This window comes from Oncorhynchus clarkii, chromosome 6 (assembly GCF_045791955.1).
Source record: "Oncorhynchus clarkii lewisi isolate Uvic-CL-2024 chromosome 6, UVic_Ocla_1.0, whole genome shotgun sequence".
NCBI lineage: Eukaryota > Metazoa > Chordata > Actinopteri > Salmoniformes > Salmonidae > Oncorhynchus > Oncorhynchus clarkii.
In genome coordinates this window covers 62634202-62656892 of record NC_092152.1, presented here as the reverse complement: position 1 = coordinate 62656892, position 22691 = coordinate 62634202, and the positions used below count along the sequence as shown (strand labels likewise).

The following is a 22691-nucleotide window of genomic DNA, read 5'->3' as shown; positions in this document are numbered from 1 at the left end:
AGAGTGTATGGGTGATGTCGTTTGAATCATTCCCCCAAATCTTCCCAGCCAGAGGAAATGTCTGTTTCCAGTTTAGAAGATCTCTATGTTGGAATGTCTCTGAAGATTTTCAGATGTAACAGGGGCCGACTAGGGGTCAGCACATCTCTGGGAGAGATCCTTCTTGCCTCGCTGACAGCAGAGAATGTACAGATATCTGCTCCATTCTCTTTACGTACATGTAGCATGAACATACTCCATGCTACACATAATCTCCATCAGAGACTCACAGATGGAAATGTGAATGTCTTTGAAATGTTCTGAGCTCCCTGCTTCCCTTCTTAAGACTCCTGCAACTCTTCCACTTTTCTCTTCCCCTCCTTCCCTCCACCCCCCCCCCCCCCCTCTCCCCCTCTCCTCCATCCTTACTCCTGTTCCTATCTGACCCTCTCTCTGTACTCCATGAATATTCACCAGCGGCAGGTCCAGTCTCGACAGTGCTTATTAAAACCATCTCTAATAACATGCACCTTCAATAGAACGCCAAAACACAGATAAGAGTTGGCTTGTGGTGAGAGCTCTCTCTCCCACAGCTAACAAGGCCCCCATTGATGGGACACTTGAGACGACGACATGTTAGCAGTGCAGGACCAAGCTTTCCTTCTCAGAGCAGGACCGAGCTTTCTTTCCCAGAGCAGGACCGAGCTTTCCTTCTCAGAGCAGGACCGAGCTTTCCTTCCCAGAGCAGGACCAAGCTTTCTTTCCCAGAGCAGGACCGAGCTTTCCTTCCCAGAGCAGGACTGAGCTTTCCTTCCCAGAGCAGGACCAAGCTTTCTTTCCCAGAGCAGGACCGAGCTTTCCTTCTCAGAGCAGGACCGAGCTTTTCTTCTCAGAGCAGGACCGAGCTTTCTTTCTCAGAGCAGGACCGAGCTTTCCTTCCCAGAGCAGGACCGAGCTTTCCTTCTCAGAGCAGGACCGAGCTTTCTCTCCCAGAGCAGGAACGAGCCACACAGCCTTTTACTGAGATTTTAAATCTACTTTTAAGCTAGGATACAAACCGCTTCCTTCACAGAATATTGGTTATAGCTTGTGTTCAGAGGGATTCTGCCCACCCTGCTTCCCCTCCACTCCTCCTCCCTGACTTCCCCTCTCTTTGCCCCTCTCAACAGAGGAGATTAGGATGGGAAAGTCAGCTTGCCTCATCAGCTTGGCCAACACTGCATTGATGAGGCGCAATGAGCCTCATTGGGGCTGTGCCGACTGTATGTTCCACGGCCCAGAAAAGAAGATAGAGGACAGAGTTAATGTTTTCTCTGCTCCCTCCCTCCCTCTCTTCACCCCTCACCTCTCCCTCTGTAGGCAGATTGGTAGGAGTGGGCAGAAGGCTGGGCTTTTGTGCCTTTGCCCATGAGATCATAACCCAGGATGTGCTCAGAATAATGAAAAGAGGGAGGCATTACATCATGAACAAACACACACACCCTGGTACCTCATTGAATAGTAGTGTGTGTGTGTGTGTGTGTGTGTGTGTGTGTGTGTGTGTGTGTGTGTGTGTGTGTGTGTGTGTGTGTGTGTGTGAGGTAAGTACATGTTTGCCTTGTTAAACTCTGAATATGAATGTCCTCCTCCCACCCTGTCCCCCCCTCAGTGCTCCAGGGTTGGGCATGCTGCCAGTGAGACCCCGGTGGTATTGTACTACTAAAGCAAACCATTTGCCCAGTCACCCTTAGTCTTGGTTTCTATGGAGACCCCTACCTCCTCGCCAAGCATGCACTCGGCACCCCTCCAGCGGAACGGGGTGGGATAACACCAAGCCGGCCAATCACACACACTCATCTACTTTACATATGCAAACATGGACCATGAACTTCTCCATAATGCACAGTTTGCTCCCCAAATTATTACACTAGTGTTGGTTGAATGGCTGTTCTGAGAAGAAAAAAAAGAGGTAGTAAAAAGCTATTAATTTCACCAAAACCACTGTTGTTGTTTGAATTGCGCACTAATTGCATCGTCTGACGGGTAAATGAAAAAAGAAACACATAAGATACGTATTTTGGTCTTTTCTCGTCCCCTGTAGCATGTTCTTTGTTGACATAACTCATGGTATGTTTGTCTGATGTAACATACCCTCAGCTTTTCCACCAGAGGGCAGTGCTCTGTCTGTGTCTTCTCCTCTCCTTACTGTAGAGCATCCCTGCTGCTGCCTGTCAGACAGATAGACCTGACCTTGGGGGGGGATGAAAATCAGCCACTGTGGAGACTACTGCAGTCAACACAACCAAAATACAAACACCTCGGCACTTCAAGAACACGGTGACCTCTACAGAGCACAAAGGCCAAGGCAGGAACCACAGCCAGAGATAGAGGCCAGGAGAGATATGGGACCATACAGGTGGCTGGGAGGGGAGGCAAGAGAAGAAAATGGATGCTTATCTCAACTAATTAGCATGGCCTTTTTGGCAACCATTAAAAGTATACAGCGAGACAGGGCAGGGTTTGGGTCTATTTGGTTTTACAATCGCTCTGCCTCAGCCTCTCCTCTGAGCATAGTAATCCTGTCTACTACTGCCATCCATTGTCCAAGATGTAAAGTCCCACACACAACCACTCATTTTAAAAGGCCCTAGGAGAAGAAGGAAAAATCTGATTTGTTCACACACAGGAAAAACACAAACGTTGGGTCCATTGCCAAAATAAAAACTACTTTCCCTGTTCACTGAAGCCTGACAACTTTACTATCCTAATTGGCCTCATTAAGTGGAACCTCAAAGTGTGTAAATAATTTGTCTGCAATAAGCTTGCCCTATCTTTAGCTCTCTTGGCTCGCTCTCTCTGACTTGTTTTCGTTGTGAAGAGAAAGGAGGCCCAGAGTTAAAATAGCAGCCCATAGTTCCTGGAGCAGATGTAGGATCATAATTTGATCACCCTGTTGACTTTCCAGCAATTTAAACCTGTAGTGTATTTTAGTTTTAAAAAGGCGTCTGAAGTTCGTAATTTCCACTTTGAAATTTCAGACTTGATTTTACCTTACAAAAAATCTATCAACCCCTACAAAATGTCCATGGATTATAATCCACATAATAATTCAAATGTCCTGTTGTTGCAGGATTATTTTCTTGCTGTAGCAAACTGGCTCAAATTAAGATCCTATATCTGTATTGTATTATCCTTTGACAAAAATAACCTTTGATGTGGTAATGAGAGAGACCAGTGTAGAATCACAGCGCCACAGATCTCAAAATGCGTTCCATCTGAACATGGTTTATTACGAGGCTTGTTTCTGTAGTGTTAACAAATCACAGATGGGGTACTCTTGTTGTTGTTCTGGCAGGTTCTGTCGGTTTGTGGTTTTGGGGGAATAGAGTGAATTAAGATCAGAGTAGAGTTGCTCAGGGCCACGTCTCTTCTGTTGTTAACTAGCTCTGTGGCACTAGTAGGACAAATCACGTCTCATCACTTTGTAAACATGCATGTCTGGAGCACTGCGACTTTGTTTCTACCATGGGCAAGCTAACATTCATGTAGTGCAAGGATGGGCAACTGCTGGCCTGCAGCCCCCCCTTTCTACCATGGGCAAGCTAACATTCATGTAGTGCAGGGATGGGCAACTGCCGGCCTGCAGCCCCCCCCCTTTCTACCATGGGCAAGCTAACATTCATGTAGTGCAAGGATGGGCAACTGCTGGCCTGCAGCCCCCCCTTTCTACCATGGGCAAGCTAACATTCATGTAGTGCAGGGATGGGCAACTGCCGGCCTGCAGCCCCCCCCCTTTCTACCATGGGCAAGCTAACATTCATGTAGTGCAGGGATGGGCAACTGCCGGCCTGCAGCCCCCCCCCTTTCTACCATGGGCAAGCTAACATTCATGTAGTGCAGGGATGGGCAACTGCCGGCCTGCAGCCCCCCCCCTTTCTACCATGGGCAAGCTAACATTCATGTAGTGCAGGGATGGGCAACTGCCGGCCTGCAGCCCCCCCCCTTTCTACCATGGGCAAGCTAACATTCATGTAGTGCAGGGATGGGCAACTGGCGGCCTGCGCCCCCCTTTTGTGGGCCCTGCGGATCAACAATAATTTACAAATAATCATTTACAAAAATAATTGATGAACTTGGTCGTGGTCTCAACTGGAATAGTAGAATGCATAAGGAGCAATTTCAAAACAAATTTGTGCATCAGCAGAATTTCACTTTTTATGTCAGTCACTGACAGTCACCAGTGTCAGTTAACATTTTTTAGATAGGTAGATTAGTCTAGCCAAACGTGTAGTAATCATGGTCGAATTACCGACCTGGGGGCCCCCATTGATCTTTAGTCACTCTCACTCAGATATCACATTGAAAACAGCAAACATTTCTCTTCACCCTTTGGCAAAATATGTAGAATTGCAGTAAATTAGCTGTAAAACGGCTCATTTTGCTTCTACACCCCATTGTGAAATGAATAGAAATTCATGAAACCTTTTATAAAATTGCAAAATCATCTCCCCGCCACATGGCAGACCGTGTAGAATTGCAGCAAACTTGCTTTAAAACTGCAACATTGCAGCCTCTGCTCCTGTCGTGTCACATGTCACATGTCACATGTCACATGTCACACACATAGAAGTTGTCCGCTCTGTCTCTTTTTCTTTCTCAGTAGCATTTGAGATCACACTTCTAACAAGCAACTTTAAAAGGCATTTCTAAAGTCATATGCAAACCAGCTTATAAAGGGTTTATAAAGGCTTCATTCATTCATGTTTTGGTTGAAGTAGGAACATATTTCTCTTGGGTTAGTAATCACTTTCAGAATGCAGCCTACTACACTTTGCATGTTGGTGGAGAGTTTTAATTGCAGGGGTCATACTATATACTGTACTACCTCTTTACGGACAGCTGTTCCTGTATTGAAGTAACCAATGCACTCAGTATTTTATGACGGCTGGTGAAAGGAGAGAAAGCGTTGTCAGACCACAAATACTCAAGTCCCAACCACATCTGGTATTACACTCAAAAGGATTTTTTCTAATCCAATAACAAATTATCCAAATAACAACACAGTCACAGGATTTGTGTCCGCACATGGTATTGAAATTCATCCCGCCTGGCCCAAAACACCAATCTCTCTGAATGTGGCCATAATCCAATCACACGGGACGCATTTCAACACCAGGCATAGACAGAGTGCATTGTACATTGGTGAGGCATTGAACAGGAGATGGGAGTTCTTCTTACCTATTCACCACAATAACAGGATGGACTCAGATCGACCCGTCAGATCCCTGGAAACAAGGGGCTGCAATGCAAAGTGTCTGTGCAGGCACTAATCCCTCAAACACATTTCTCCAACTCCAACCAATCTCCTCCTGTAGGCATACTATTCCCCTGGCTGCAGAGCAGAAACGGCACATGGGGCTGCTGGGTATGCCACAGCATGTTATTGTCTCCTCTCTCTCTCAGACGGCTGGGGTCCAGCTGGCTCCTGCTATGTGTTATCATGTGAAAACCAATGGCGGGTCCCTTAACACATGGTGCAGGGCAGGGCAGGGCAGGGCAGGGCAGGGCAGGCCAGGCGGCGACTAGATGGGTGATTGGTATGCAGTCAGAGCCCCTTCACTAGCGAAGGAGCACATGTTCAATCCCTGGTCCTCATCTCTACTCTTTCTCTACCTCCCTCTCTTCTCTCCCTCTCTGGTGAGGGTGAGGCTGCATGCCCTGTGAATTGAGATAAAAATGATCTGTCTTTTCAACTGATTTAAGGGTACTGGCTAAACCATGGAGCAACTAGGGGGGCATGTATTACGTTGGCTATCATAATGATGTGTGATATGAATAGTTATCTGGGAGAAATTTTGTTTTGCTGTAGGCTGTATGAGTGCCATGTGTGCATTTTGAACACATGGCAGGTGCACCCAACCTTGGACACCACCAGTGGCAACACGTAATTCAGGGCAGGTGGGGCAGCCTAGCTCAGTGCTTTCTGTGGCGGTGGGGCAGTCAGCGGAAAATATGGAGCGTAGGGGTTGATAATGTTCTCTAGTTGCGCCGTGATTGGCTCAGTGTTCTGTCACTCATGGGGACACTACGTCACTGCCAAATCTAAGGGTAGAGCCTAAAAAGTCAAGCTCATTGGGTGCTGCCATAGAGTTACATTAGAAGTGCCCATCCAAGAAGGCTCAATGTCATTGGCCATAGATAAATATGATGTCAAATCACGTTACATCTACAATAGCTTGATTGGACTGATCATGTCAACATCATACTTTCAAATCTAGGCTAGCAGTCATCATCATTAATCAAGTTGACAATCTAATGAAAATCCTTTTTAATCTTTGTCATATGAAGAGAAATTATAGATAAAATGTATAAGTGCTCATTGGCCATTGGACGTAAACATTATACAACAAGTTGAAAATGGCAAATTCAACAATGACTGGTTTGAAAGGAATCAGTTGCTAACTGCAAGCATTGCAGAGCAATCACTAGCCTGCTATTCAGTGGAGTGAGTGTGTGGTCCCAATTCTGGGTTTAAGGGTCTCTTTTCCACATGTAAAATAATAAACATTCAACATTGGCCATGCTGTCAATCCAGCATGATGAGTTCAAGACAACTGAGAACTCGGGAACAAACGAGCTCCGACTGGGAAAATAAGTTTTGAACAGTCATCCAACTCGGAATTGTAAGTCGGGAACTCAATTCTCGGGCCGACTCTTTTCTCTGTATATATCAATGATGTCGCTCTTGTTGCGGGCGATTCCCTGTTCCACCTCTACGCAGACGACACCATTCTGTATACTTATGGCCCTTCCTTGGACACTGTGCTAACTAACCTCCAAACAAGCTTCAATGCCATACAACAGTCCTTCTGTGGCCTCCAACTGCTCTTAAACGCTAGTAAAACCAAATGCATGCTTTTCAACCTTTCGCTGCCCGCACTCGCCCGCCCGACTAGCATCACCACCTTGGACGGTTCCGACCTAGAATATGTGGACAACTATAAATACCTAGGTGTCTGGCTAGACTGTAAACTCTCCTTCCAGACTCATATTAAACATCTCCAATCCAAAATCAAATCTAGAATCGGCTTTCTATTTCACAACAAAGCCTCCTTCACTCACACCGTCAAATTTACCCTAGATAAACTGACTATCCTACCGATCCTCGACTTTGGCGATGTCATCTACAAAATAGCTTCCAACATTCTACTCAGCAAACTGGATGCAGTCTATCACAGTGCCATCCGTTTTGTTACCAAATCACCTTATATCACCCAACCCTGCGACCTGTATGCTCTAGTTGGCTGGCCCTCGCTACATATTCGTCGCCAGACCCACTGGCTCCAGGTCATCTAGGTAAAGCTCCGCCTTATCTCAGTTCACTGGTCACGATAACAACACCCACCCGTAGCACACGTTCCAGCAGGTATATCTCACTGATCATCCCCAAAGCCAACACCTCATTTGGCCGCCTTTCCTTACAGTTCTCTGCTGCCAGTAACTGGAACGAATTGCAAAAAGAGACTTTTATTTCCCTCACCAACTTTAAACATCAACTATCTGAGCAGCTAACCGATCGCCCACCCAGTCTACCTAGCTCATCCCCATACTCGTTTTATTTTATTTACTTTTCTGCTCTTTTGCACACCAGTATCTCTACTTGCACATCATCATCTGCTCATTTATCACTCCAGTGTTAATCTGCTAAATTGTAATTATTCGCTCCTATGGCCTATTTATTGCCTACCTCCTCATGCCTTTTGCACACACTGTATATAGACTTTATTTTTCTACTGTGTCATTGACTTGTTTATTGTGTTATTGGCTTGTTTATTGTTTACTCCATGTGTAACTCTGTGTTGTTGTCTGTGTCACACTGCTATGCTTTATCTTGGCCAGGTCGCAGTTGCAAATGAGAATGTGTTCTCTACTAGCCTACCTGGTTAAATAAAGGTGAAATAAAAAAAAATTAAATAAAAAGTGAGCACAGCACAACATGGTGAGTCCAAAAATGTATTGTATGCTGCTGCATAAGTGATGTAATATGCCAGGGAGATATGTATTCCTTAGCTAAGAAAGTAATACTAAGTGTAGGTTGTGTAGTAAGCTGTTAGTAGCCCATGCGCCACACCCTAATCATTTGGTATATTTTCCCCTCTTAATTTCGCCTACTGTTCTGACTTGGTGGTGCACATGTAGCCTATATCCTGTTTTAGAGAAATGTAATCATAGAATATTGTAAAAGCTTTCATTGTCTGTTTATATGCCCCCTTTATTTATACTACTGTTCTGGCTTGGTGTACCGGGAGAACACTGTAAGATTGGCCCTTGTTCTGAATTCTGTTGCTGTACATTTCAAAAGTGCTGAACAAATAGATATATTGACGTCCTAGCTTGCTCATTAATGTCTTAATCGAAATTACGGATTGCCTCTTATCCCCTTGTTGTCCCCTTATGCCATAGTTTGTACATCTCAATTGTCAGTAGAAACCACATTTGTTTAAGCAAGTCAGCCATATCAGCTAAGTTTTTTTAAAGGCAGTAAAGGAAGCTGAATGAACTGTTTCACTGCCAGACAAGGCTCCGCTGATAGCCAGGTGTAGCAGTGGTAAGGTGTTGGGACTGCTGTTGGGACAGCTGTATGTAGGCCTTAACAGTTTGTGGGCACCTTTTGTCACCGCTATAGTGCAATTAATGTATTGTTTAGTGTTGTGTTGTGGCTTTGCTGGCTTGCATCCTATTATAATTATTTAGTTTGCCCCACCAGTATTTAAATGCTAAAATCGCCTGCTTTAAACGTCAGTTGACTCAGCTGCCCAAGCTGTGTCTTCCATGTGAAACTGCATAATTGTATTTTATTATTTATTTAACCTTTATTTAACTAGGCAGAACAAATGTGTATTTACAATGATGGCCTACCCCGGCAAACGCGGACGACGCTGGGCCAACTGTGCGCCGCCCTATGGGATCCCAATCACGGCCGGATGTGATACAGCCTGGATTCGAACCAGGGACTGTAGTGACGCCTCTTGTACTTAAATGCAGTTCTTTAAACGCCATTCGGGAGCCCAATATAGCGAGATTGATTCTAGTTTTTTTGCCGGCTATATAGGCACGGCTGCGGCACACAGCAGTCTATTCACAGGCATAGAGCTCAACAACAAAGATAGGGGGGGTGTGAAATTATTGGCAGCGTTTCAGGTGACTCCAGGAGACACCTAAATTGGGACTTGCTAGTGTGTTTGGGGGAGTGTGTGTGTATATGTGCATACGTCCGTACGTGTGTGTGTGTACGAGTGTGCGTGTGTGGAGCAGCCAACACACACTTACATTCGCTCACAACATGGCGATGAAAGGCCGAGAGACACGACGGCTCTCTCCCCACTAAATGCAACAATGTTCTGAGTGAAAGCAGGGTACTATGCCGAAGGGAAATACATTAACTAATAGCCAACTAATAGTCTATTTCAGAGAGGATCTAATTGCGGATTCCATGATATGCATGCTGATCGCGGTATAGCTGGCTGTAGAGACCCGCACGCTGCTTTACCCCTCTGCTGGAAATCAATGCTTTACATGGCGGTGGAGACTATCTGGTTTTTCTATCTACTTTCGTTGGGCTTCTGTGGACCATCCGTTCAAGGTAAATTGCTTAGCTTAATATAAATGTTATTGACTTGGGCATGCCTTTCAAGTTAGTAATGTGTTCTATTATAGTTATCTTTCAGAACATATGCAGGTGCGATAGGAAGAGATTGGTTAGTGAACACATTTTGCACCTTACTCGTTGCAGTGTTTGTATCTAACTGTTGAGTCTAGGTAACAGGACTATGGTAGGTCTATCTAGCAAAGGCTATAACGTTCTTACTTTTGTTCTATAGCCCATTCGTCTTCCAGCACACGCTGTCGGGTTTCTCTTTATACCCAAATGCTGGACTGTCGGTTACAAAGTTAGTTGCACATATGCAACTATGTAACCATTATCTGCCCATTACGTATTTAATGTTACAGTGGAGGCATGCGTTCATTGAAGACATGTGCTGTGGGGTTGAGTTTGAGGAATGTGAGTTGCGTTTCAAGAGGTTTAAATAATGAGCGTTAAACATGTGGCCTGTGGGTTTTCTGCACAAATATAATTTCTCACAATTCAAAAGCGTTGCCGGTGGGACAAAATCGTTTTTCAGATGTCACGATTTATAAATCTAATGCAATACCCCATATTGCTACTACAGGAGTTTGCCTCTAGTAAGGTGTATGCCTAAATAACACTGTTATTACAATTATTTATGAGCTGCTCACATACCTTACAAACGAAAACGTTTCTTATCAATTGTCACATAATTGTATTTATGTTTGTGCTCTTGCCTCGAAACAAATGAAGGCTTATTATATTTTGTGATGTTTGAATCGTCATATCGAACATGTGCCTTGTGTTTTGGGGGCTTGGGAGTGGATGCACTTGGTCGCTGCCTTTCAGGCATCGCGGTGGCCTTCAGATGAAGAAGGGAAGCGGTGATTTGAGAGCCATGGAGCCACCGATAGGCGGCGAGGAAGCGAGGCAGCCAGGCGCTGAGCGAGAGAGACCAGCCACAGAATTGTCGACAAAGAAAAGTGCAGGAGCACGAGAGTAGAAACATGAAATGGGCCGATGGGATTTTGTTCTGCTTTAGCCTATCTGAAGTAGCTCACGTTAGAGGAAAGGCAAACATATTGGATCATTGCTTTGAAAAACGTGGAGGAATAGTGGTATCAGGGCTGACAATGCTTTCCTGTTAATCAAGATGCATGGAGGAGCATCCCTGTTCTACCTGAATATGTACAAGTGAGACTTCAAGTATGTCTCACAAACCAATAAGATGGGTAAAGAGGTTGTTGATCATGTAATTTGGACTAATGCATTTTCAAGGCTAGAGAACACAAACTGTGTTCCATGATAATGCATTTTCTACCCATTCTATCCATCATGTTGTCACAATGAGGTTTAAGCTGGAGATACAAACTACAGTACATTACTTTGAGGGGTTGTGTGTGTGTGTGCTCGTGTGTGTGCTTGGAACAGGCAACAGTGGCATGTGCTCATCACAAGGCCCACAGTAGTGTGTGTGAGCATCTCCCTCAGCCCTCATACACCCTAGGGTGTGTTCCCACAGCCCACAGTGGAGTATTGTAGAGCCTTCACTGGACTGGTGGGAGCTTTCCTGTGTGTGTGTGTGTGTGTGTGTGTGTGTGTGTGTGTGTGTGTGTGTGTGTGTGTGTGTGTGTGTGTGTGTGTGTGTGTGTGTGTGAGAGAGTGGTATGTTTGGAGAGAGAAAGAGGAATGTTAAGGGTGGTGGGTTGGTTAGGAGGGTATTGTGGGAACTGGAGCTGGCGAATGGAGGTTGCTGGGTGGGAGTAGGGGGTGATAGTGGGGCAGGGATGAATTGACTGGAGAGAGTTTGGGTGCATGGGATGTCGCTGTATCAGATCCACAAACAAAGAGCTTGTTTTTTCCATTTGAAAGATCAAATGAAAATATGTCAACTCCTCTGAACTCATCAGGAACAAATGAATGCTGTGAGAGTGCGTGTCTGTGTGTTTAGATAAGCTCTCTGTCTCTCTCTCTCCCTCTAACCCAGTACTCCCGCTAGGAGTGTCACATGCACACCGACCAAATTACTGGGGTTTCACTGAACCCTCATCACTTCTTCACTCAAAAGAGGCATCCTCTCTATGGTTCCCAGCGTTGTCTCCTATTCTCCTTTACTCTCTAATCCTGACTCCCTCTAGTCATCCTATCTCATCCATGGTCAACAATTTAATGCTCAGTGTTAATCAGCCCACTGACCCCTGCTTAAATTTGACTCCTCCTCACTCTTCCTACCTCTGTCTGAGGCTCAACTGACCTCTGTCCCTCCTAGTCCTTCATCATTGGTCCTGTTCAATGCCTCCCTCCCCTTCATTCCTACCTTCCTCAATGTAATCACAGATATTATATCACAGTGCCATCCGTTTTGTCACCAAAGCCCCATATACTACCCACCACTGCGACCTGTACGCTCTCGTTGGCTGGCCCTCGCTTCATACTCGTCGCCAAACCCACTGGCTCCAGGTCATCTACAAGACCCTGCTAGGTAAAGTCCCCCCTTATCTCAGCTCGCTGGTCACCATAGCAGCACCCACCTGTAGCACGCACTCTCTGGTCACCCCCAAAACCAATTCTTCCTTTGGCCGCCTCTCCTTCCAGTTCTCTGCTGCCAATGACTGGAACGAACTACAAAAATCTCTGAAACTGGAAACACTTATCTCCCTCACTAGCTTTAAGCACCAGCTGTCAGAGCAGCTCACAGATTACTGCACCTGTACATAGCCCATCTATAATTTAGCCCAAACAACTACCTCTTCCCCTACTGTATTTATTTTTCTCCTTTGCACCCCATTATTTATATCTCTACTTTGCACATTCTTCCACTGCAAATCAACCATTCCAGTGTTTTACTTGCTATATTGTATTTACTTCGCCACCATGGCCTTTTTTGCCTTTACCTCCCTTATCTCACCTCATTTGCTCACATTGTACAGTATATAGACTTATTTTTCTACTGTGTTATTGACTGTATGTTTGTTTTACTCCATGTGTAACTCTGTTGTTGTATGTGTCGAACTGCTTTGCTTTATCTTGGCCAGGTCGCAATTGTAAATGAGAACTTGTTCTCAACTTGCCTACCTGGTTAAATAAAGGTGAAATGAAATAAAATAAAACAAATTAACTGGTTGTGTTTGGTGAAAGTAGTAGGTTGGTAGGTGTTACCCATCCAATCATATATAGATCTGTTTTGAGTAGATCTGTTTTGATCTGTTTTTTATATAGATCTGTTTTGAGTTAGGAAGGATATCTAAATTGGAACAGGGCCTATATCCACCAACTCCATCCCTATTACATGCCTCAGGCCTAGTCTGCAGCACCCCACCTCAGCGCCTGTCTGCAGCACCCCACCTCAGCCCCTGTCTGCTGCACCCCACCTCAGCCCCTGTCTGCAGCACCCTACATCAGCCCCTGTCTGCAGCACCCTACCTCAGCCCCTGTCTGCAGCACCCTACCTCAGCCCCTGTCTGCAGCACCCCACCTCAGCCCCTGTCTGCAGCACCCCACCTCAGCCCCAGTCTGCAGCACCCTACTTCAGCCCCTGTCTGCAGCACCCTACCTCAGCCCCTGTCTGCAGCACCCCACCTCAGCCCCTGTCTGCAGCACCCTACCTCAGCCCGAGGCTGCAGCACCCCACCTCAGCCCCTGTCTGCAGCACCCTACCTCAGCCCGAGGCTGCAGCACCCTACCTCAGCCCCTGTCTGCAGCACCCTACCTCAGCCCCTGTCTGCAGCACCCTACATCAGCCCCTGTCTGCAGCACCCTATCTCAGCCCCTGTCTGCAGCACCCTACCTCAGCCCCTGTCTGCAGCACCCTACCTCAGCCCCTGTCTGCAGCACCCTACATCAGCCCCTGTCTGCAGCACCCTACATCAGCCCCTGTCTGCAGCACCCTACCTCAGCCCCTGTCTGCAGCACCCTACCTCAGCCCCTGTCTGCAGCACCCTACACCAGCCCATGTCTGCAGCACCCTATCTCAGCCCCTGTCTGCAGCACCCTACATCAGCCCCTGTCTGCAGCACCCTACCTCAGCCCCTGTCTGCAGCACCCTACATCAGCCCCTGTCTGCAGCACCCTACCTCAGCCCCTGTCTGCAGCACCCTACCTCAGCCCCTGTCTGCAGCACCCTACATCAGCCCCTGTCTGCAGCACCCTACCTCAGCCCCTGTCTGCAGCACCCTACCTCAACCCCTGTCTGCAGCACCCTACCTCAACCCCTGTCTGCAGCACCCTACACCAGCCCCTGTCTGCAGCACCCTACATCAGCCCCTGTCTGCAGCACCCTACCTCAGCCCCTGTCTGCAGCACCCTACCTCGGCCCCTGTCTGCAGCACCCTACATCAGCCCCTGTCTGCAGCACCCTACATCAGCCCCTGTCTGCAGCACCCTACATCAGCCCCTGTCTGCAGCACCCTACCTCGGCCCCTGTCTGCAGCACCCTACATCAGCCCCTGTCTGCAGCACCCTACATCAGCCCCTGTCTGCAGCATCCTACATCAGCCCCTGTCTGCAGCACCCTACATCAGCCCCTGTCTGCAGCACCCTACCTCGGCCCCTGTCTGCAGCACCCTACATCAGCCCCTGTCTGCAGCATCCTACCTCAGCCCCTGTCTGCAGCACCCTACCTCAGCCCCTGTCTGCAGCATCCTACCTCAGCCCCTGTCTGCAGCATCCTACCTCAGCCCCTGTCTGCAGCACCCTACCTCAGCCCCTGTCTGCAGCACCCTACCTCAGCCCGAGGCTGCAGCACCCCACCTCAGCCCCTGTCTGCAGCACCCTACCTCAGCCCCTGTCTGCAGCACCCTACCTCAGCCCCTGTCTGCAGCACCCTACCTCAACCCCTGTCTGCAGCACCCTACATCAGCCCCTGTCTGCAGCATCCTACCTCAGCCCCTGTCTGCAGCACCCTACCTCAGCCCCTGTCTGCAGCATCCTACATCAGCCCCTGTCTGCAGCACCCTACATCAGCCCCTGTCTGCAGCACCCTACCTCAGCCCCTGTCTGCAGCACCCTACCTCAGCCCCTGTCTGCAGCACCCTACCTCAGCCCCTGTCTGCAGCACCCTACCTCAACCCCTGTCTGCAGCACCCTACATCAGCCCCTGTCTGCAGCATCCTACCTCAGCCCCTGTCTGCAGCACCCTACCTCAGCCCCTGTCTGCAGCACCCTACCTCAGCCCCTGTCTGCAGCACCCTACCTCAGCCCCTGTCTGCAGCACCCTACATCAGCCCCTGTCTGCAGCATCCTACATCAGCCCCTGTCTGCAGCACCCTACATCAGCCCCTGTCTGCAGCACCCTACATCAGCCCCTGTCTGCAGCACCCTACATCAGACCCTGTCTGCAGCACCCTACATCAGCCCCTGTCTGCAGCACCCTACATCAGCCCCTGTCTGCAGCACCCTACATCAGCCCCTGTCTGCAGCATCCTACATCAGCCCCTGTCTGCAGCACCCTACATCAGCCCCTGTCTGCAGCACCCTACATCAGCCCCTGTCTGCAGCACCCTACATCAGCCCCTGTCTGCAGCACCCTACCTCAGTCCCTGTCTGCAGCACCCTACCTCAGCCCCTGTCTGCAGCACCCTACCTCAGCCCCTGTCTGCAGCACCCTACATCAGCCCCTGTCTGCAGCATCCTACCTCAGCCCCTGTCTGCAGCACCCTACATCAGCCCCTGTCTGCAGCACCCTACATCAGCCCCTGTCTGCAGCACCCTACATCAGCCCCTGTCTGCAGCACCCTACCTCAGCCCCTGTCTGCAGCACCCTACATCAGCCCCTGTCTGCAGCACCCTACATCAGCCCCTGTCTGCAGCATCCTACCTCAGCCCCTGTCTGCAGCATCCTACATCAGCCCCTGTCTGCAGCATCCTACCTCAGCCCCTGGAGGATGCTTGTGAACAAGTCCTGTTTAATAAAGATAATTGCATCTATTTGAGCTGTTCTGTAAATGGAGTAGGTATGTTAAGTTTGTTGCAACAATGACTATGCGCTTGGCTAAAGTCATTAGCATTATTTGAACTTTGTCTGGTAAAAATCCGCTTGTAATCCAAGCCGTTTTATTTTATTTATTGTGCCCATATCTCAATCCCTTGGTCCTTGAGGTGTGATTGCTGTGTTTCTGACAGCCCAGTGGGGTGGAAATGGCATGTTTTTTAAGCATGATGAGTGTAGTATGTGTCTTTGTGTGTGTCTGACTGTGCCTACATGTTTGCCTACTAGGATTGTGAGGTATCCAGATTGTCATACCGTTTCTCTACCATACCGGGGTATACGGTATTACCGTATAGGGGGTGCACATTTTTTGACGCACAAAACAATTTGGGCAACAGCGGTCTTAATCCAGGAGGGGGTTGAATGTCTTTGCTGTAAACAAGAAGCTGGATCTTGACATCTAGCCACCTAGCTAGCAAGTCAGAAAACCAAATGCATAGCTGGAGCCCTGAGCTGGATATGATTTATTTGACACATCTTAGATTTCTTCTGGTTATACTTAACTTATAAGCAGTGGCATAGGACGCAACCCCCGTAACGGTATTGAAAATCATACCGTCTGTATTTCGAAATACCCCAGTATATGGTATAAACAGCATACCGCCCAAGCCTAGTGCCTACTCTATTTGTATGTGAGTGCATCTTGATCCCCCTGGAGATACACAGCTAAATTAGGATGCATATTATTTAAAGAGGCCCCAGGCTGAATTTGAGCTGCATATCTTTGTCCAGTGAAGATGTTGGTTTGTATGGCTGGCCGGGTGTGTCTGTTCATGTTTGGTAGTGTCAGAGGACCAATCCTAGTCCCAGAGGTGGTATAAAGGACTGTTCAGAGGGAAGTAGCTTGAATGAGACAGGAAGACTTTCACTTTTACTGTATGTCTGGCCTCTGGTGTCTACTGGGCTCTTTATTGTGGTGGTCGTCTTCAGGTTCAGGGTTTCTGTGGTTGCACAAGTTGGTGGTTCAGAGAGCTTCCCTTCGACTTTAACCAGATTACTGTCAAATCTTAGACGAGTAGTCAGGAAGCTGACGATGCAGAGGCATTGATGCCTTTGGCCATTAATATAGTCAAATCCGGAAAAAAGAAGAAGATTATTCTTTCAGTGAAATACGGAACCGTTCCATATTTTATCTAACGGGTGGCATCCCTAAGTCTAAATATTGCTGTTACATTGCACAACCTTCAATGTTATGTCATAATTATGTAAAATTCTGGAAAATTAATTACGGTCTTTGTTAGGAAGAAATGGTCTTCACACAGTTTGCAACGAGCCTTGCGGCCCAAACTGTTGCATATACCCTGACTCTGCTTGCACTGAACACAAGAGAAGTGACACAATTTTCCTAGTTAATATTGCCTGCTAACATGAATTTCTTTTAACTAAATATGCTTCTGTGTATTGATTTTAAGAAAGGCATTGATGTTTATGGTTAGGTACATTTGTGCAACGACTGTGCTTTTTTCCCAAATGCGCTTTTGTTAAATCATCACCCGTTTGGCGAAGTTGAAGTAGGCTGTGATTCGATGATACATTAACAGGCACCGCATTGATTATATACAACGCAGGACCATCTAGTTAACCTAGTAATATCATCAACCACATGTAGTTAACTAGTGATTATGTGAAGATTGATTGTTTTTTATAAGATAAATATAATGCTAGCTAGCAACTTACCTTGGCTCCTTGCAGCCACAAGGTCCTTTTGACGCTGCACTCGCGTAACAGGTGTTCAGCCTGCCACACAGTTTCCTTGTGGATTTCTATGTAATCGGCCATAATCGGGCGTCCAAAAAGGCCGATTACCGATTGTTATGAAAACATGAAATCGTCCCTAATTAATCGGCCATGCCGATTAATCGGTCGACCTCTACTTCATACTATGTGTGTGTAGTAACACTGTAATTGCTCCCTAGTAACAATATTGTATATAATGGAGTGGAATGTTTGTTGTTGTTATTACCGGTGCACCAATTCAACTTTTCTGTGGTAGACTTTTGATCTGCACCAGAAAGTTTAATGTGTATGTGTAACGTACGTCATGATGTTGAGATCCGTCCACCTGTGAATGTAAGACGTCCATCCTCCTGCACTGTTGGAGATGTCTGGTCTCTAAAGCCTCCTTCCCTGCTCTGATGGCTGCCAGCTGGGATAAGTGCAGAGCTCATTCTGTTCAATTAGACTGCACCTAAATCTCTGTAGGCTGACGTCTAGGATTCCTCTAAGTTTCTCAAAACAACCTTTACACTTAAGCCAACTCCACACTAAAAAAGGCTTATTGGTTTTTGGTTGATGTATAGCTACTTATTTGCCTCATCTCTGCAATCGGTTTGGGATGATTATTTAATCAACCACAACACATAGGCCTGCTCCTTTTACATGGTCACGAACAACTGCTGCACTGCATGACCCGCTCATGTCCATTTCCCAGTACTGGCTGTGGGGAGTTCCCAGTACTGGCTGTGGGGAGTTCCCACTGGCTGTGGGGAGTTTTGATGTTCTCTAGAAATATATATCAGTGCCAACGGGACTTCAGAGAGAGCGTTGTGAGTATTGATGCCCCCCCCCCCTCCGGGCTATAAACAGCCCAGGATCAATAGTGCTGGATCAATATGCTGTGTGATACGTTTATCACAGGGATGGGTCCAGTCAGATGATCCCCAGAGTATTCCACTACAGCTAGGACTGAATGTTAAAACACTCAGGTGCTGCTGCTGTGTGGCCACTGCCTACTGCCGGCTAGTTTTAACAGGACGATAGTGCTATCTTGAAGAAAAGTAGTTGATTTGATGGATTCATTTTTGTATTGTATAATGCCACACGGTAACTTCATCAATATATTTGTTTTTAGATTGTTCTTATTTATTATGTTTGGCTCATTATGGTTTGTCAGCTGTGTTATCTAAGGGATAATCATTTTGCTGTTGAAAGATGTGTCTATGTGTGGTAAACGAGTCACAAGCTACAGGCTACATGTTTTTGTCCTGTTGCTAGTGTGTGTTTGTGTGCTTTAGGCAGAGATGGTGATTTGTGTGTGTGTGTGTGTGTGTGTGTGTGTGTGTGTGTGTGTGTGTGTGTGTGTGTGTGTGTGTGTGTGTGTGTGTGTGTGTGTGTGTGTGTGTGTGTAAGAGCAGGGTCTCTTCCTCACGGCGCTGGTTGGGTAAACAGTCATGCGATCACATTCCTTCCATTCCGCACTGCTGTCCGCTCAGTCACATGACCAAGGAGGAGTAGCATGGGGCTTGCAGTGGGGAGGGGGACTGAGGAGGGGAGGGGCTGCTGCATGAGGGGCGAGAACCCTGATTGAGTAGACAAGGTGCAGAGTAGGGCCCAGACCCAAATCAATCCCTAGCCCCTACCTCTAAACACTATTTGCATATCTGAAAAGATAAGAAAGAAGGGTATAAAAAATATGGTATAGATCGAGCCCTGAATGCTGATTGGCTGACAGCTGTGGTATATCAGACCATATACCATGGGTATGGCAAAACATGTTTTTTACTGCTCTAATTACGTTGGTAACCAGTTTATAATAGCGATAAGGCACCTCGGGGGTTTGTGGTATATGGCCAATATACCACGGCTAAGGGCTGTATCCGGGCACTCCACGTTGCGTTGTGCTTAAGAACAGCCCTTAGCCCTGGTATATTGGCCATATACCACACCCCCTCTTACCTTATTGCTTAATTAACCCTATTTTATGCTAGGTGAGGTTTTCCACCATATTGCTTAATCCAATCAATGACTGTATATATGAATGGACAAATCCATTGATCATGTGACACCATTCATTCCTACGTGAAGACTCAATAGTGAAGACTCAATAGCGCTTAAGATGTCGTCTCATGGAGACATAACATGCGTAATTTGAGCTGCTTCAGGAACCGACATTGTAGGCTAGCTCAGTGCTGCCCCCTCTCATTGAGTAACTCAAGTCGAAGGCCAACCGGGGTACGGTATGCTGCCATTAGCAATTATCCTTATAGCTTATTTTGGGTGCGATTTGAAAAATAATAATTTTAAGGACATACATCTGGTGAATTAGAAGCAATTATTGGTAACATGATTGTAGTGTAATTTTAATTTATTATCATGAAGATTGACCACAAAGATCACCATTTTTCCATTCACTATAATGAGGGATCACATTTTCTGCTAACAATGCCTGCAGTACCGTGTTTGGCCTTGAACTTCGGTTGCTTCAATAAGAGGGGGCAGTCGTTCTCAGGGGGCATCCAATTTAAGAGACTGGAGGGGTTCAGTAGAAGCAGGAGCTAGGGGTTTATATTGGACTGGGCATAAGAGGTTGTACAGAGTACACATGGGCATACATACACTAACAAAACGGTGTAGCCTGTGACACAAATCCAACCATGATGTATGTATGTACAGTTGTGGTCAAAATATTGTCCCCGTTGCACCATTCACTATTTCTTCGAAAATAAGTTGAAATTGAAAAAACCTTTGGTCTTCACACGTATTTGTTTGGTTTACAACTGCACAGAACACCCCCAAAAAATCTAAACTTAAAAATTATTTATCTCACTTAAAAGTCCCAAAATGGACTAAGTTATTAAAAATTCAAATTCATTTGGTTGGAGGCAAGTGAGTCTCGTTTATTATGTAGTTTTTCTCACCTGTGGTAAGTTGCAGGTGCCTACAGGGTACAAAATAGCAATTTAACCCATTTTAAAAAGAGAAAACAGAACATTCTAACCAGTATATGACCAATGTATCATCATGATTCATAACAAACAACCAGTCAGTTTATATCAGTGCTGTTGATCTCTGCCTCGTGAAACTATCAAGTGTCTCCCTCCGAAACCACTTGGTTGAATTGATCAAATCAAATCTCACAGACACAATAATAAAAAATCAGGGGGGTAGTTCTGGGTTTTGAATAGTCCGTGTCCCTCTCTCTCCAACCCTGCAGCTACAGAATATGACCTTGTGGTTGCCCTGGAAGGGCTTCCCCTCCTGCAGCCTACCGTCCGTCCCATGTTAGTTTTGTTGCTGGTGTTGTTGACCCATTGATGTAGCCGTGGCCGCACCGAGGCCCCTAGCCATATGCTGCTCTGAGGCCCTTTGTAAAAGCCTATAGGAACACAGGGCTGTGATTGGAGCAGCCCGGGATTTGTATGAATGAGTACTGTACATAGAGCGAGCACACCAGCAGTCATGAAGCACTGGAGGGGAACAAATGCTAGCTCAGGCCATGTTTCTCTTCTCTGTTGTTTCTCTCTCCCCCCCCCTCTCTTCCTCTCTCTCTCTCTCTCTCTCTCTCTCTCTCTCTCTTCTCTCTCTTCTCTCTCTCTCTCTCTCTCTCTCTCTCTCTCTCTCTCTCTCTCTCTCTCTCTCTCTCTCTCTCTCTCTCTCTCTCTCTCTCTCTCTCTCTCTCTCTTTCTCTCTCTCTCTCCCCATCTATATATCTGTCTGCCTCCTATTGTTAATATGTTGCAGACTGTCCTTTCGAGTATAAATATAAACATGAGTGGGAAAGAGTCGAGCTCCCTGGGCCTCTCCTACCTCTCCTGAACTGCATTATGATTGGTCACTTTACTGTACGCCTGGCCTATATGATAAACAGTACGAATATGATAAAGAGTATAAATCCAGTTTGTGCCAACTTGAGAGCGGTGTGAAAACTCATGTGGGTGACTGTGAGAATCATGCTGTAGCTGAACCACTGGAACGGCCAGCACCTGACACTGCAGCTGCTGCTGGGGTGGCGTGCCTTTCTCCACTCAGTGTGTGACTCAAACTCTACTCAGCCTGTCCTGGATGAAATTACAGCATGTGGATATTACTCTTGAGAATCAAACTGAAAATCACCACCAAAAATGTATTGTTTAGTGTTTCCCAACTTCTCCATTGTTGTAGTTTGGTCCAGAGACAGACAAGGTACATAGATGGAGCAGAATGAATATGACCCACACTTTGGGAAATATAAGGCAATATGCAGTATATTCCATGTCTTATGCCAAAAATGGCCTGGCTATAGGGCAGTTTTGGCAAACGCCAGACGGCTTGGTCCATCGTTAGTAAAGTGGGCCTGCCTAATTGCGTAGAATGATCATAATTTTGCTAATAATGCGGGCCTAGAGGGAACATTAGGACTAAAACAAGAGCCAAAGTGTGTGCTAACAGGGGAAGGCCCCTTGCCTCCCCTTCAGAGAGAGATGTTGATGTGCTTTACCTCTTCGCCCCTCCACCAGACAGTGATTCCGTTTTTCTCCAGGAAGAATCTGATGACATTTGACCCTACTTCAGCAGGCTGTAGGTGACGCAGATAAAAGCTATTAGGTTAAATGTTTAGACAATTGTGAGGTATGTTTGGCTGTATAAAATTGGCGGCATGTCAATGTTATTGTACACGGAGCTCCCTAGCGCGTGGTGAAACTGGAGAGTCCCTCCCTGCCCACCTTGGTTAATGGCTGCCTGGGACTTTCCTATTTGGTATTTGGTCACCTACAAACAAGCAAGATTTCTGGCTCTCACAGACCTGTAACTTCTTCTTTAAGAGGCTCCTCTGTCCTCCACTCGTTACCTGTATTAATGGCACCTGTTTGAACTTGTTATCAGTATAAAAGACACCTGTCCACAACCTCAAACAGTCACACTCCATACTCCACTATGGCCAAGACCAAAGAGCTGTCAAAGGACACCAGAAACAAAATTGTAGACCTGCACCAGGCTGGGAAGACTGAATCTGCAATAGGTAAGCAGCTTGGTTTGAAGAAATCAACGGTGGGAGCAATTATTAGGAAATGAAAGACATACAAGACCACTGATAATCTCCCTCGATCTGGGGCTCCATGCAAGATCTCACCCCGTGGGGTCAAAATGATCACAAGAACGGTGAGCAAAAATCCCAGAACCACACAGGGGGACCTAGTGAATGACCTGCAGAGAGCTGGGACCAAAGTAACAAAGCCTACCATCAGTAACACACTACGCCGCCAGGGACTCAAATCCTGCAGTGCAAGACGTGTCCCCCTGCTTAAGCCAGTACATGTCCAGGCCCGTCTGAAGTTTGCTAGAGAGCATTTGGATGATCCAGAAGAAGATTGGGAGAATGTCAGATGAAACCAAAATATAACTTTTTGGTAAAAACTCAAC

General features: G+C 46.7%; 1 protein-coding gene across 1 annotated transcript in view; it reads left to right on the top strand.

The window, feature by feature from the left end:
• The first annotated feature begins 9226 nt into the window (after window positions 1–9226).
• Window positions 9227–22691, top strand: part of LOC139411408 (immunoglobulin superfamily DCC subclass member 4-like) — a 64390-nt gene continuing 50925 nt past the window's right edge. Inside the window, exon 1 of the mRNA XM_071157735.1 lies at window positions 9227–9601. Within this exon, the coding sequence (XP_071013836.1) occupies window positions 9457–9601 (145 nt within the window). The 5' untranslated portion in view covers window positions 9227–9456. The remainder of the gene's footprint in view (window positions 9602–22691) is intronic.